This window comes from Chiloscyllium plagiosum, unplaced genomic scaffold (genome assembly GCF_037043375.1).
Source record: "Chiloscyllium plagiosum isolate Xiang-an unplaced genomic scaffold, Cpla_swu_hap1 HiC_scaffold_18, whole genome shotgun sequence".
In the NCBI taxonomy this organism is placed as follows: Eukaryota; Metazoa; Chordata; class Chondrichthyes; order Orectolobiformes; family Hemiscylliidae; genus Chiloscyllium; species Chiloscyllium plagiosum.
In genome coordinates, this window is record NW_028270156.1 from 48,008,306 (window position 1) to 48,024,497 (window position 16,192).

The window sequence follows — 16,192 nt, forward strand, 5'->3', positions numbered from 1 at the left end:
TAATTCGATCAAGCTGGAAATGAATCTTGATGCTTACCTTGTTTTTTTTAGCACTGTGTTCAAAGTGAATCTATAATGGACACCAAAACATCCTAGCAATAATTCCTGAAGAACATTTTATTGCAATATGCCAGAAGATTCTTTATTTTGCTCATTTTGCCATCTTATACACATCATTCCTTGCTAACTGAGTGTAGTTCACCATCAGTCGTTATTGCCCTTCCAATATACTCAGGCATTACCTCAGTCTCCATTTCTCCTTTACTGTTAATTTAATCTGTTCAGCGAGAAGATTCTGCTTTTAAAAATGTCAGCGTAAAGTATGAGAATCTGTTTCCCATGTTTTCAGGTTAACATGTTCTGTACAATAAGCTGAATAGTCACTGTATGCAAAATATCTTGTCTTTCAGTCCTGTCTTTATTCAGCCTCAACTCCAGTGTTTTTTTTTTGAAGTTTACAAAGTCAACATTTAATCCTGCCTCGGCACACTGTTTGCTTCAACTGCATTATGCTGGTATTTTCTAATTGACTAAAATGTTTGAAAGAAAGCTTAACAACTTTTCAACATTTCTTTTCAATCTCCAGTCAGTCGTTTCGGCTTCAGTGGAATAGTAACACTTAGTATTCTGAAAGGAAAACTTCCATTGGTTTACAACTGTTGAATGATTGCTAGATCAGAGGGCTAGTCCCAAAGTATAGTGAATGAGGCAGTTGAGAAAAAAATAAAAATTAAATACCGAAATCATAATTTTGCACACAGATGACTTACCTCAGAACTTTGTAAAGGAATAGTTCAGTGCTCTTAACCTATTTCCAGAATAGGATTTTGAATTACTTTGTACATGCATCCTTCAATGCCGGTCCAAGTGAAATCTTTAAAAATTGAATGACTGACTGACTGACTGACTGTGGTTGTTGGAGTTTGATGAATCTATAAAGCTACATAAAAGTCTACATCCTGAAGCCTGCAATTCTTTCTATAAGTCTTTCCTCTTCCTTAACCATCTCTCTTCCTTTATGAGATTCCTTAGAACCAAGTTTTGTTTATTTGACCTAATATTTCCTAAAGGCTTAAATTATTTTATAAGTCTACAATGATGCACCTTGAGGCAATTTACTGCTTTAAAGCTGCTGCATAAATGCACATTCATGTTGATTTAATCAGAATATCTTGTGCAATTTGAGACAGGAAGGCAAGACTGTAATGTTGCACATCAGAAATGAACATGCAAGGTGCAGATTTTTCAGCACTGACAAAAAAAAGTTACAAGTCTGAACCTGATAGTTTAATCTTTGTTTATATTGTTTAAATTTTGTTTATATTAATTAGCACGACTCAGTTCTCAACAGAAAGAGTTTATGTTAATGTCAACATATTTTTAATTAAGTGTACTCCTAAAATAGATTCATTTTGATTCGATTTGCAGTTTGCTAGCACAGAACAATGCTACACATCAATGATTTTTGTGTTCTCACAGGGTACCAGGGTCACGGCAATGATTCTGACAAATCCCCATAATCCCTTGGGTGATATTTATTCCGCAAAAGAAATGAAAGAGTTTCTTGAGTTTGCTAAAAGGTGAGATTTCCATTGGAATTATGTGTCATAAACAATTTCCTGCCTGACCAGCAATGAAGGTTTGTAAGGAGATGTAATGTTCTTTTTTAAATTGTTAAAATGTTTAGAAGATGGATATTGTAAATCCCCTGCAGACTTGTAGTTTGTATCAGTTTCAGGTTGTAAAGGTACATTTTATTTTCATTTAATTCTCTTAAGAAGAAATCCAAACTGCCCATTCAATGGTCATGCACCATCTTCAACTTTGATTTCAAATAATTCACTTACTTTCACAAAATAAATCCAGACTCAAATATTTTGACTATTAGAACTCGTGCACTTTTTTTAAAACTTATTTACATGTATCTTTATGAGAACTAAAAATATATTTTGCAGAATGTTGTAGTTTGATCTACGCTGAAAATCTGTGACAATCGCTAGAATAGTGCTTTATTACATTGTAATGTGGATTTAATAATTTTCTGCATTCCCCACGCTGCCTTTCAAATCCTGATGTGTATCAATCATTGTTGTGTGCTGATGAGCTTGATATTATTTTGCAAATTAATATCATTTTGAGCCAAGAGGTTGGTTCTGGTTCTGCCACAAGCTATGCAAATTATTAGAACAAACTCATGTTGTGTCAAGATTATTTTGTGTCAATAATTTCATTATCTGATTTTCTGAAGCTCTGTTATATGACACCAGGTATTTGGCCATAAGGATATGGGGTGATCAGGTCTATTTTGCTTTCCCTGTCCCACCTGACACTCTTATGCAGTTCCTGGACACTGATACATAGATTAACATTTTTAGAGGCCTTTAAACAATTTACTTCACCATATTTTCCAAAGATCCCCAAGATGTAGACTTCAATGAAAACAAAAGTAAGGAGAGAGAGTAAACAAGCTGCTGACATGCTGCTAATGTTTTAGTAGATGCACAGAGTCCAGATCTACCCCAAATGATTTGTAATTGTGTAATTGAAGTAACTTGTCAATATTTAAAACAAGTGACATAGTCTATTGAAGATGTTATTGCATTAAAGAGCAAAGCAGGAACTTATCCAGTCCCCAGTCAAGATGTTCAGTAGACTCACTGCATCATTTAAACATTCTAGCTTTATTGAGTATAAAAATCAAGCCCCTTCTTTGAACTGAGATTGTTTGCACAACTTAATTCAATAAGATTTCTATTTTTTTTTCCCTGGTGGTGCAGATACAAATTGCATGTAATTGTGGATGAAGTGTATATGTTATCGATATTTGGTGATATGGACTCATTCCAAAGTGTTCTCAGTTTTGACAAGTGAGTTTTATATCTTAAATTAACTATAGTGAATAAAGTGACAATTGTTTTGTATAATTAAACAAAAATATATTGTTCATAATTTGCGGGTGTCACTGGCTAGACCAGCATTTATTGCACATTCCTAATTGTCCAGGGAACAGTTAAGAGTTAACTAATGTGGACTTGAAGTCACATGAAGACCAGACCATTTAAGGATGGCAGATTGCCTTCCCTGAAAGACATAAGTGAACTAGATGGGATTTTGTGACAATCGACAACAATCATCATTAGGCTAGCTTTTTAATTGGAACTCAGATTTCACTATCTGCCATGTTGCGATCTGAAGCTATGTCCCCAGAATCTTAGTCTGTGGTTTTAGATTACGAGTCCAGTCACATTGCCACTGTGCTACCTGTCTTCCCACATTTATATAGAAAATCGTCATCATCATCACAATTTAGGAGACTCTAAATCAAGCTACTGAGCAATTTACATGTAGAATTTCTATTTTCCTGACTCAGAATGCACATTCCACCCTCATCAGTTTACTTGCCCCTCTTACCCACAAATACAGAGCTTAGCTGCAGGTTGCTAGAATCCAGGCCAAGGCTGTTAAGTGTACAAAGATGTACTGCTGGAATAAAACTAAACCTCAATGCCTCCCACTACCCTTTCAGGTATAATCGTTTTACTCACTGGAGTATTGGTTTGTAAAGTTACTGAAGCCACATAAAAATAAAAACTCTACCCCAAATTAGCAAGTGTTCTTCATCAATAGCACCTTTTTTGATCTGTCCATTTAACAAGTCCACCTGATTTGCCTTTTTTTTTGCTGTTCAATATTGGATCTTTTGAAGTTCCCTCTAGGGTGAACAATAATGTAAAAGGAATCTAATCACAGAACGTAGATTACAGCGCAGTAGAGGCCCTTCGGTCCTCGATGTTGTGCCGACTTGTGAAACCAATCTGAGCCTATCTAACCTACATTATTCCATTTTTGTCCATATGTTTATCCAATGGCCATTTAAACGCCCTTAAAGTTGGCGAGCCTACTACTGTTGCAGGCAGTACGTTCCATGCACCTACTACTCACTGAGTAAAGAAACTACCTCTGACATCAGTCCTCAAGTTAAAGCTATGTCCCCTTGTGCTAGCCATCATCATCTGAGGAAAAGGGCTCTCATTGTCCACCCTATCTAATCCTCTGATTTAACCTATATGTCTTATATAAGTCACCTCTCAACCTTCTTCTCTCTAACAAAAACAGCCTTAAGTCCTTCAGCCTTTCCTTGTAGGATCTTCCTTCCATACCAGGCAACATCCTAGTAAATCTCCTCTGAACCCTTTCTCACGCTTCCACATCCTTCCTATAATGCGGTGACCATGTATGCAATACTCCAAGTGCGGCTGCACCAGAGTTTTGTATAGCTGCAGCATGACCTCATGATTCCGAAACTCAGTCCCTCTACTAAAAGCTAACAAACCATATGCCTTCTGAACAACCCTATCAACCTGGGTGGCAACTTTCAGGGATCTATGTACATGGACACCAAGATCTCCCTGCTCATCTACACAACCAAGAATCTTACCGATAGCCCAGTACTCTACCTTCCTGTTACTCTTTTCAAAATGAATTATCTCTCACTTTTCTGCATTAAAATCCACTTGCCACCTTGCAGCCTGACTCGACAGCTATCTATGTCCCTCTGTAACCTACAACATCCTTCGGCACTATCTACAGCTCTACCCACCTTTAGTGTCATCTGCAAATGTACTAACCCATCCTTCTATGGCTTCATCCTGGTAATTTATAAAAATTCCAAACAGCAGTGGACCCAAAACAGATCCTTGTGGTACACCAGTAGTAACTAAACTCCAGGATAAACATTTCCCATCAACCACCACTCTCTGTCTTCCTTCAGCTAGCCAATTTCTGATCCAAACTGCTAAATCACCCTCAATCCCATGTGGCTCCGTATTTTGTGCAATAGCCTACTGTGGGGAACCTTATCAAATGCTTTACTAAAATCTTTATGCACCACATCAACCGCTTTACCCTCATCCACCTGTTTGAGTTCTTTGAGAAGGTGGCCAATGAGGTTTGTGAGGTACGTCCTACCCATCACAAAACAGTGTTGACTATCCTTAATCAACTTATTCCTTTCTAGATGATTATAAATCCTATCTCTTATAACATTTTCCAACACTTTACCCATGACTCAAGTAAGGATCACTGGTCTATAATTACCTCTACTCCTTTTCTTGAACAAGGGAACAACATTTGCAATCCTCCAGTCTTCTGGCAGTATTCCTGTAGACAATGACGACATAAAGGTCAAAGCCAAAGGCCCGGCAGTCTCGTCCGTGGCTTTGCAGAGAATCCTTGGATAAATCCCATCCTGCCCTTGGGACTTGTCTATTTTCAAACTTTCCAGAATTGCTAACAACTCCTCCTTGTGAACCTTAATCTCATCTAGTCTAGTAGCCTGTATCTCAGTCTTCTCCCTGACAACATTGTCTTTTTCTAGTGTGAATACTGATTAAAAAATATTCATTTAGCACTTCCCTGATCCAGATTAGACTCCCTATTGTATGGAAACAGGCCCTTCAGCCCAACAAGTCCACATCGACCATCTGAAGACATCCACCCAGTCCCATTCCCCTACATTTACCCCTGACTAATGTACCTAACACTATGGGCAATTTAGCATGGCCTATTCACCTGATCTACACATTTTTGGATTGTGGGAGGAAACCAGAGCCGCCCTATCTCCTCTGATTCCATGCAAAACGTCCCACTATCGTCCTTGATTGGCCCTACTCTTACTCTAGTCATTCTTTTATTCCTGATATACCTATAAAAAGCCTTAGGGTTTTCCTTGATCCTATCCACCAATGACTTCTCATGTCCCCTCCTGGCTCTTGTTAGCTCTCTGTTTAGGTCTTTCCTGGCTAGTTTGTAACTCTCAAGCGCTCTTACTAAGCCTTCACATCTCATCCTAACATATGCCTTCTTCTTCCTCTTGACAAGAGATTCAACTTCCTTAGTAAACCATGGCTCCCGCCATCGACAACTTTCTCCCTGCCTAATAGGTAAATACTTATCAAGGACCAATAGTAGATGTTCCTTGAATAAGCTCCACATTTCAGATGTGCCCATCCCTTGCAGTTTTCTTCGCTATCCTATGCACCCTAAATCTTGCCTAATCGCATCGTAATTACCATTCCCCCAGCTATAAGTCTTGCCCTGAGGTATATACCTGTCAGTTTCCAACGCTAATGCAAACATAACCGAATTGTGGTCACTATTGCAAAAGTGCTCACCTACCTCCAAATCTAACACCTGGCCTGGTTCATTACCCAGTACCAAATCTAATGTGGCCTCACCCCATGTTGGCCTGTCTATTCACTCATACTTAATCACAGACTTCTGTCAACTTGTTAATGTAATCTGAGACAATGCCAGAACATTGCACAATAGTTGTGAAATGTAGGTATTGGAGCATTGCATGCTGTCTGTGCAGTCATTTTGATTCAACTTTGTTTATGGGGGAGTGAAAATAATTGTATTTACATTAATTATAGATGGACCATACTTTGTTTTTCCAACTTCTGTGCTTGAAAATTCAACAATCAGATTTTGCTATCTTGGTGCTTTTTATTATATCTGTGTTGCTATATTTTTGTTCACATTTAAGTATTCAGAATTAATGCCTGTATCACACTGTTTTTCAGGCTTCCTGATCCACAGAGAACTCATGTAATGTGGGGAATTAGCAAGGTAAAACGTTTCATTGGAACTAATGGTTAATTCTGTCTGAACACACAAGATGCATGTTTTCTTTAAAACAGCAGTATACAATGGAAATTTGACATTTTTGTAGGTTATGCTGGAATACCACTTAAGTAATCGCCTCACATGATGAATGTTCAGTCTTTTACTGATTCATTTGGGATTGGAAGAGTCAACCATCTGAATGACAACAGTGGAATGCAAAAATATGCTTCTGCTATTCTTTGTCAGGGATCATTACATAATATGGGGACTTTATATAGGGGAAAGAAGAATTTCACTTTGGAGAGAATCTTCTTCTGTTATATTTAATTTACTCAAATCAGGATACAAGAGTAACCTCCTTTTGCAATGACTGTTGAGACTGTGGAACTCACTACAACATGGAGTGGTTGAGGAAAATATTGTGAATACCTATCTAGGTAAGGAGACAAGATAGAAAGATATGCTGGTAGAGTTCAACAAAAATTAGGCTAAGTGTCATTTTCAGGTGTTTCATGAAGGAGCTGCCTCCAGAAACTCTGGTGAATTTTCTCATAAAAATGTACTCTGCTAACCTTGTTAAATATGTCAAATGCCTACATGGTGCTGCTCTTGCATTTGTGTTACTCTCAGCAGCAGTAGAGGTGCTCACACTGCTAGGACATCCTAGGTTTTCTGCCAATGGTGCCATATTCAAAGCTCAGTTGTGCACTAATTCAAGCACTGCAAGATAGGCATAGCCATACACAGTTACAATGTATGAAGAACTGCTCTAATAAAGGCAGTTTGGCACCTCCTTTTACTGACCTGAACCTGAAGCCCCTGGTAGACATGGTGATGGACAGGAGTACCATCCTCTTTGCTCAGGGTGGCTGGTGGAGACCACAGCAATAGACCTTACTGGTCTGATCTGAAATTGCTGCCTGGGTGAGTGTAATGTCCACAGTTTGAAGGGGCACCCCAGCAGCACAGGAAGATGATTAATGAACTTCTGTGCACCACAAGCGTAGATTCCACCATACTCTATCCTGTTACCTCATACTCACTTTAACTAGGTTTGTAACACTAGAAATTTACAAGCAAACGTGATTGAAGTGTACAAGTTCATGAGGGGTCTTGACAAAGTAGATGTAGGGAGGATGTTCCCTATTACAGGGATTTAGGGAATGAGGAACCAGCTGTTTAAAACTGGTATGAGGGGAATTTGTTTCTGACACTTGTGTGTCTTTGGAAATCTATTTCTAATAAGGTGCTCGAAGCAGAATCCTTGAAATTTTATGGAGGCAGAGGGAGATAGATTCTTGATAAGTAAATAAATGAAAGATTGTCAGGGTAGACTGGAATACAGCTTTATGATCGCAACCAGCTGTGGTCTTATTGAATGGCAGAGCAAGTTCGAGGGGCTGAATGGCCTGTTTGTTCATATATAACTGTGCCACTGCACATACCCCCCAGTAGGGTCATGGTCTACTATTCCCACTGTAGCATGTTGCAATCTTCCTTTAATGGCTCTCTCTCATCCCATTCGCTTCAACCGCCAACCCTTGCTAGCCTCTGTGCTTTCTACTCTCTTACTGAGGGCAGCTTAACACCTTTCCTCTACCTGCACCAGCACTAATAACTATGCTAGCCACTTTTCTCTCACTTTATAAGGAGAGAATCCTTGTCTGAGCAGGAAAAGACCTAGATCACTCATGGTGATACTGGGACCTCCATGGCTCAGAACTTGTCAACTATGTAAAATTCACTGCCCAATGCCCATTACTTCCCCTATGATTGTATTCTTGGCATGCTCAAACTTCAATCTCTATTTCACAACTCATCCCCTCTCATGTCTTCTCTAGGACAAGCAGCATCCACCCAGCCTTTTCCAACAAGAGACGCTCAAGCTAACATTTCCTACTCCACCTCAGACCACAGAGCCTCTGAGGAAGCACCGGCAAGACTGCCTCCAGCATTGTCCATGACCCAGATTCTGACTCCTTGGAGGCTGCTGTAGCTGGATTATAGAGTCACAGTCCGGTGAGCACATCATTGGTGTGTCTCTGCAGCTGGAAGAGCAGGAGACTGGACATATCCTCAGCCCCAAGTAGGAGAGGATTCCCCCTCCCATGTTCAATAACTTTGTCAAAATGCATGAACAGACACAACAGCTTCAGGCAGGGACACTTGGGAAACTCAATCGAAGGTTGGAAGAGTCCATGCATGTTGTATGTACCGTATTGGCTCTGACATGTGTGTATCTGAACACACATGAACAATGTGGTGACTCCCATGGAGAGCCATGGTCCATATGGTCAGATAAGTGCACAGAGCTGTACTCCATCTTTCAGCACCAATGGCAAAAGACCTTGACCTCACTCCAAGTACCCCTTCTTATCATGGAGACAGGTCTGTGTCAACATGCAGCCAATATAGAAGAGAAACCGTATATAGATCCCCCAAAAGTCTCCTCTTTGGATATTCCAGAAGTGCTGAGCTTATTCACTCCAACCATGTAGGGGATGGTGAGCCTGCACATGGCCACACTCTCCGCATGTCTGACCTATCTGGTCACAAACAGCCCCGGCGTTGTTCATCTGGAACTGTAGGGCAGACTCCCCTGGCTATTAGCTCTGGCACTACACAAAATTGTTATAAACAATGTTATCTTTAAACTGTTTTAAAAAATGATTGCTACAACAGTGGCATTGACTCCTGTGTCTGGATGTTGCTGCCATGCGCAGACCTCAGAATATTATGTTGTTGGAAAGAAAGTTCGAGGAAATGCTTGCTGTAAATGCCTAAATTTTGTTTTATTTTTGGCCTGTGGACTGAAAATGGGAAACGTGGAAACTGCTTTTTAAAGTGGAGAATGTGTGTGGAGGTGTTCAAGCTTAAAGAAAGTGATGCTAACTGATGAATATGAAACAATGTTACTTTTGAGGAGCTTGTGTGGCACCATTGGCTGCGTGCTAAGGAGAGCTCAGCATTGTAACAACCCGAACGCAGCTTGATATAGATCCTGAGAGGGAAATGCAGACAGATGCAAGGGAAACCTCCTGAAGCTGACTGCATCAACATCTCTCGCTCCCTCGCTCTTGCTCTCACTCCCCTTGCACACTCTCTCTCTGAGACCTCTCTCTCTCTCTGAGACCTCTCTCTCTCTCTGAGACCTCTCTCTCTCTCTGAGACCTCTCTCTCTCTGAGACCTCTATCTGTAAAGTTGCTCTCTTCTGTTCCCATTGCATGCAGTTGCCAAAGAAATGCTGTTTGTTTGCTGTGACCAGTGATGCTGTGCTGCCAGATGGTGAAGGTGAAGTGCCTTGGTTGAACATCTTTACTTTTCTACTCCCAGCAATGCTGTGGCTCTCACAGATCCTTATTATCTATTGCTTACATTAATTGCTTGTTCCAGCTCTCCAAAGCACAGCATGCAAGGATTATATGGCATCCTTTGTAGAGTCATAGATTTATATGGCATAGAAACGGACCCTTTGGTCCAACCAGTGAACGCCAATCATAATCCCAAACTAAACTAGTCTCACCTGCTTACAGTAAGCACATATCCCTCCAAACATTTCTTATGCACGTACTTATGTATATGTCTTTTAAATGATGTTAAAAATCACACACACAAGGTTATAGTCCAACAAGTTTATTTGGAAGCACTAGCTTTCAAAGCACTGCTTCTTCATCAGGTGGTTGTCCAAACCACTTGTCCAAGCCTCCAAATCATTTTTAAATGATGTAATTGTGCCCACATCCCCCACTCCCTCTGGAAGTTCAGTCCACACTGAAACCCACACTCTGTGTGTTTTAAAAAATTGTCTCTCAAGTTTTATTTAAATCTTTCTTCTCTGACCTTAAAAATATGTCCCCTGGTCTTGAAATCACACCCTAAGGAAAGAACACCTGCTACTCCCCTTAACTATACCTCTCATTATTTTATAAGCCTCTAAATGGTCACCCCTCAACCTCCTGTGCTCCAATGGAAATATGTGCCGGCCTATCCAGCCTCTCCTTATAACTCAAACCCTTAATTCCCGGCAGCATCCTGATAAATTTCTTCTGAATCCAAAAGGCATGACCAACATCCTGTACAACCTTATCATACATAATGTGCCAACTCCTATACTCAAAGGTCTGAGCAATGAAGGCTTGCATGCTATGTGCCTTCTTAACCACCCTACCTATATGTGATGCAAACTTCAAAAAATTATGTACTTGAACCCTACCCAAGGCCCTACTTTTAAGTGTATAAATCTTGCCTTGATTTATTATATCAAAATGCAATATCTCACATTTATCAAAATTAAACTCCATCTGCCTATTGATCCAATTGATCAAGATCTATTTGTAAAGTTAGATAACCTTCTTCACTGTTCACAATACCACCAATCTTGGCGTCATCCACAAACTTACTAACTATGTTTTCTACATTCTCATCTAAATCATTCATATAAATGACAAACAAAAGTAGACCCAGCACTGATCTCTGTGGAACACCTCTCGTCACAGGCTTCCAGTCCGAAAAACAACTCTTCACTATTACTCTGTCTCCTGCTGTTAAGCCAATTATGTATCCAATTGGCAAGCTCACCTTGAATCCCATGCAGTTTACTTTACTAATTAGTCTACCATAAAGAACCTTGTCAAAGACTTTACTAAACAGTGCTCTGCCCTCATCAATTTACTTTGTACTGTTCTACAATAAGTTCCCATTCTTGTACAAGTATGGGAACCTCATCTTGAGGAGACGTTGTATCACTCTGAAAGTTCCCAGTGGAAGGAAGGAATTGTGTATGTGCTGACCCTCATAATGTGATGTTCTGACCACTACTGTGTACAGTTTATGGTGCCCTGCACCTGGAATGCTGCAGGAGATCACAGTCTGTCATGGTGTCCTCATTTGGCAGTACCAACTGCACATCGCTCATTTGGAGGACATTTCATTGAAGGTGAAAGTGTGGGTCTCCTGCACTTTCTCTGCATAAAGAAGAGACCTTTTGCTGGAAACTCTGCTTTAGGAAGCTGCTTCACATCCACTGGGGGTTGTGGTTGCTGCTGGATTCCCTCATCAAGCCGGGTGGAGGCTTGTAATGAAGCAGCCACAAAGCTGCCAATGGATTCTGTATCTGAATCCAATGATGACAGCTCCAAATGAGCCCATGTGGGGAATATTGGAAACAAAGCAGCTCCACAGTAATGGGATCAGTCAGCAATCACAACACATACAGGTGACATTTAACTATCGTCCTTCAAACACTGGTGCTTGGAGGCCTTTGACAAGGAGAACAACAGGATGCCTTTGCTTGGACCTTTTATGTAGTAGACCTGATTCAGGTATTTGCTGAGCCAGGATGTGGCACACACACAGGAGATTGCAAGAAGACTTTCTTCTCCCCACCTCCACCTCCATAATATACAGGAAAGGTAGCATTGCATGTAGGATAATAGTGTGGACATTGTAGAGTTAAAGCTATGAGGTAAGCATCTCCTGAATCTTGAGCAGGCTCTGAGACTCTCGAATTTGTTTGGAGATTACGGAGCATAGGTGTAACTTTACAGTGTTACAGAGATCTCCACCCTGGAGGCTTCCTACCTCTATTCCTGATGAAGTGCTTTTGCCCGAAACGTCAATCTTCCTGCTCCTCGGATGCTGCCTGACCTGCTGTGCTTTTCCAACACCACTCTGATCTAAAGTCTGGTTTCCAGCATCTGCAGTCCTCACTTTTGCCTGACTTCTGCATCATAGCATTTCTAGGATTCATTTGTAATGATCAATGATATGATGAAGATATTTCATGGCCAGGATTTTTAGTTGACATAGTTGGGCAATGCTCGACATTTGCATCCTAAATTTTATTTTATTTTTTCCTATGCATAAGATGGGTGCCTGTCTCTGTGTATAAATCAACCTGGTAGCAGCACTGCATTCAAATGTGTCAATGAACTCCAAAGTGCAGTGTTGAAAGCAAGCTGCTCGATGAGTGAGTTGGTTCTGTGCCATAATGCTGTGGTGAGGCTGGTACTTAGCTTATACCAGCCTTTGTAGAAGGGGTTGCAAGCAACCGCTGCCTATTGAGTGTGTCCCAACATGTTGGGAATGCTGGCAGAAGATGACTACCCAGAGAACAACCCGAGTTGTAGCTGCCCACGAACAGCTGCCTAGTTTCTCTCCATGGGTAAAATGATGAAGGGCTTTTGCCCGAAACGTCGATTTTGCCTGTCCTCGGATGCTGCCTGAATTGCTGTGCTCTTCCAGCACCACTGATCCAGAATCTAGTTTCTCTCCATGACCTATCCAAATAGTGATCTGCATATAAAGGAGGTGAGATTAGGGCATAATGCGGTGCCCACACATACAAATAACCACCTCGCCATTCACTGACCATGTTCTCATCTAGCTATTGAAAGCGTATGAGGAAATTTTCTCAGCATTGAAAATTGAATTTTTCGATTCACACAAAATTTTCCAAACTGTCTCTGTTTTACTCATGTTGTTCAGGGCCTGGGAAAATCAGTCCTTTATTCCTGTGTAAAATCTTTGTGTCTGAGAGTTTTGTTATTCAAATGGAAAGAATACTCAGTTATGTGCTGATAGTAAACACTTCCATGAACCTTAAGATTTGGCAGTTAATGATCTCAGACAGCAGTTAGTATAAAATGCTTGTTTTGTGGTCTCTAATTCAGGTACCTTCGTGAAGCATGAAATTGTAGATGTTTGAGTTAATTATAGTGAGAAAGCTAAGTATCCCAAAGAATGAATAACAAATTTGGAGAAGAAATTCCCAAATTCTGGCTTAAGACCATAAGACATTGGAGCAGAAATTAGGTCATTCAGCCCATCATGTCTACTCTGCCATTCAATCATGGTTGATAAGTTTCTTGAATCGAAAAGTGTGGCGTTGGAAAAGCACAGGAAGCATCCAAGGAGCACGAGAGTTGATGTCTCGGGCAGGAGCTCTTCATCAGGAATATGGGGGTGGGGTAGGCACTGAGAGATAAATTGGGTGGGGATGGGGTAGGTAGCTGGGAAGGCAATAGGTAGATGCAGGTGGGGAGTGATAGTGATAGGTCGGAGGGAAAGGTGGAGCAGATAGGTGGGAAGGAAGATGGGCAGGTAAGACAGTTTAAGAGGGCAGTGCCAAGTTGGAAGCTTGGATCTGGGTTGGGGTGGGGGGGGAGGAGAAAGAAGTTTCTCAACCCCATTCTACCACTTTCTCACTGTAACCTTTAATCCCCTTGACGATCAAGAACCTATCTATCTCAATAACCTGGCCTCCATGGCCTTCAGTGACAGTGAATTCCATAGATTCACCACTCTCTGGCTGAAAAAGTTTCTCCTTATCTCCGATCTTCCCTTTATTCTGATCCTGTGCCCTCAGGTCTTCATCTCTCCTACCAATGAAAACATCTTCCCAACCTCCACTCTCTCCAGGCCATTCAGTACGTTTGATAAGACCTCCCGTCATCCTTTCAAACTCTTGAGATATGGGGCCCACAACTGTGCACAATATCCAGATGTGATCTGAATCTTGTGCATTCTGAGTTTTAATTGCTCCACCATTGGAAGTTACACCTTCAGTTGCTTAAACCCCATGTTCTGGAATTCCCTGTTTAAATCTTTCCACATCATTAAGACACTTCCTAAAGCTTTAACTAAGGGTTTTTACCTCTTTAACCAAGCTGTTAGTCAACTGACATAATATCTGTTCTTGTGGCTTTTGTTTTATAGTACTTCTGTGAAGTACTTTAGGATCTTTCATTACATTAAAGGTGTTATTTAAAGATAAATAATTGTTGAGTTTTACTGTTGTGTGACTGTTGACTTTGTGTTCTGTATTTACCTGGTTGAAACATGTCCCAGTTTATTTTTACTTAACCAACAATGCCTTTGAATGAATCTCTTAAATGGTCATAACCTTCCTGGTACAAAATCTAGTATTTGGCATAAAGGGCACGAATGTTGAATTTTACTAAAGTGGAAATCCTGTTGATGAACCATTTGTTAGCAGTTCTTTTTAAACTGGGGCGAACCTGTCAATCTGCTGCTTGGTACACTTACTGAAGGTGACTGTGAAGAAATGCATGCAAAATGGTGCGACGGAAAATGGAAGAACCTAAAACTGTAAAAGTTATATCTGTTTTATTGTTTTAGGATTTTGCAGCCAGTGGAATTCGAGTTGGTACACTGTATACTGAAAATACAGATGTTATCAGTGCCCTTGGCCAGTTGGCATGCTTCCATGGTGTTCCAGGTCCTATCCAATATATGGTAGCACAGTTATTACGCGATCAAGGTACATCTGTCACAGTATAGAGTTAACTTATTCTGTGTCTCTGTGGGACTTGTGTGTCACATAAGTAGCGAGCTTAGTGTACAAAATGGACGGTTTTATCTTGCACAGATTGAAGACCTCCTGCAAAGCAGTTATGCTTTTATGACAAATGCTGGCAAGCAGGTGTCAAAAATCGCCATCGTTAGCAATATGTATTCTTTGTATTCAATTCCGAAACCTTCCTTATCTCTTCCTCGCTGCTATCCTGAAGATACTGCCCCTGTTGATGAAGAGCTGTACATGCACCGGTTGTTCCAGCACCTCATCAAACATAACATTTCTCATATAAGAGCCTCCACAGTGTACTGATGGTAGTTCCTTTTCTCACCAGACACATTTAACAGATACGTATGCACTGTCTACAACTGATATAACTGACTGTATAGAGGTCAGGAAATCTTGTCCAATTATTTATCTTTGCTGCTGTACTTGCAGAAAATAATAGCAATGCCAGTCAATTATTGTGCTGCTGACATCAACTAACTCATACCTGGAAACAAATTGGCATCTTTTTGTTCTTATAGAGCATTAACCCCGAAGAGAGTGATGGTTTGAGAACAATCACCCACCAAAACACATACCGCTTTCTTAATTAGCCCATGAGTAAATAAATATTATTTCAGTAATTAATAGTTAATGGAGTAAATTACAGCTCCCCCAAATCTGATACTTGCTAAGTTTGTATTTTGTAGTTTATAAATCTATCTTTTATCTTTTGATCTGTTACTCCTGTAAAAGAGTAAGTTAATGACGCAATCATGCTTTGAAGGATTCTGGCTAGAGTCTGTACTTGAAAGACCTTGCAATGATCAGACTCCTCATTGAGCTTTTGAAGAATTCAGACAAAGAAAATGCCTATTTTGCAGTCATTTGTAATGGCTGTAAACTCTGCTTGGTGCCATCACATGCCACCCTGGGAAGTCAAATGTCAAATATGATATTTTCTATTTGTTACATGCACCATGCTCTGTTTCCCTAAAGATATGTAATATTCTGTTGAGGTTAGAGAGCTCACATTATTGGCAGCATGAGTTATAAACAAAGTACTTAATCCATGAGGTTATACCTTCCATCTGAGGAGCATTTAACATGATGCTGTACTAAACAAAACATTACGTATTTGTGTGGAAAATATCAGCGTGATTATTGATATGAATGTGGAAATTTATAAGGAAAAGATTTATAAGGCCATTATTGTAGCATTAGCTTTTAAACCAATATGACTAAGTAATTGCAATTTTCCA

General features: G+C 40.3%; 1 protein-coding gene across 3 annotated transcripts in view; it reads left to right on the forward strand.

Moving 5' to 3' along the window:
- accs (1-aminocyclopropane-1-carboxylate synthase homolog (inactive)) overlaps positions 1-16,192 on the forward strand; it is a 67,997-nt gene that overhangs the window by 38,211 nt on the left and 13,594 nt on the right. For all 3 annotated transcript variants that reach the window (XM_043705945.2, XM_043705946.2, XM_087996591.1), the window contains 4 exons: positions 1,480-1,580; positions 2,778-2,867; positions 6,585-6,630; positions 14,768-14,909. In XM_043705945.2, coding sequence (XP_043561880.1) covers positions 1,480-1,580; positions 2,778-2,867; positions 6,585-6,630; positions 14,768-14,909 — 379 coding nt within the window. The remainder of the gene's footprint in view (positions 1-1,479; positions 1,581-2,777; positions 2,868-6,584; positions 6,631-14,767; positions 14,910-16,192) is intronic.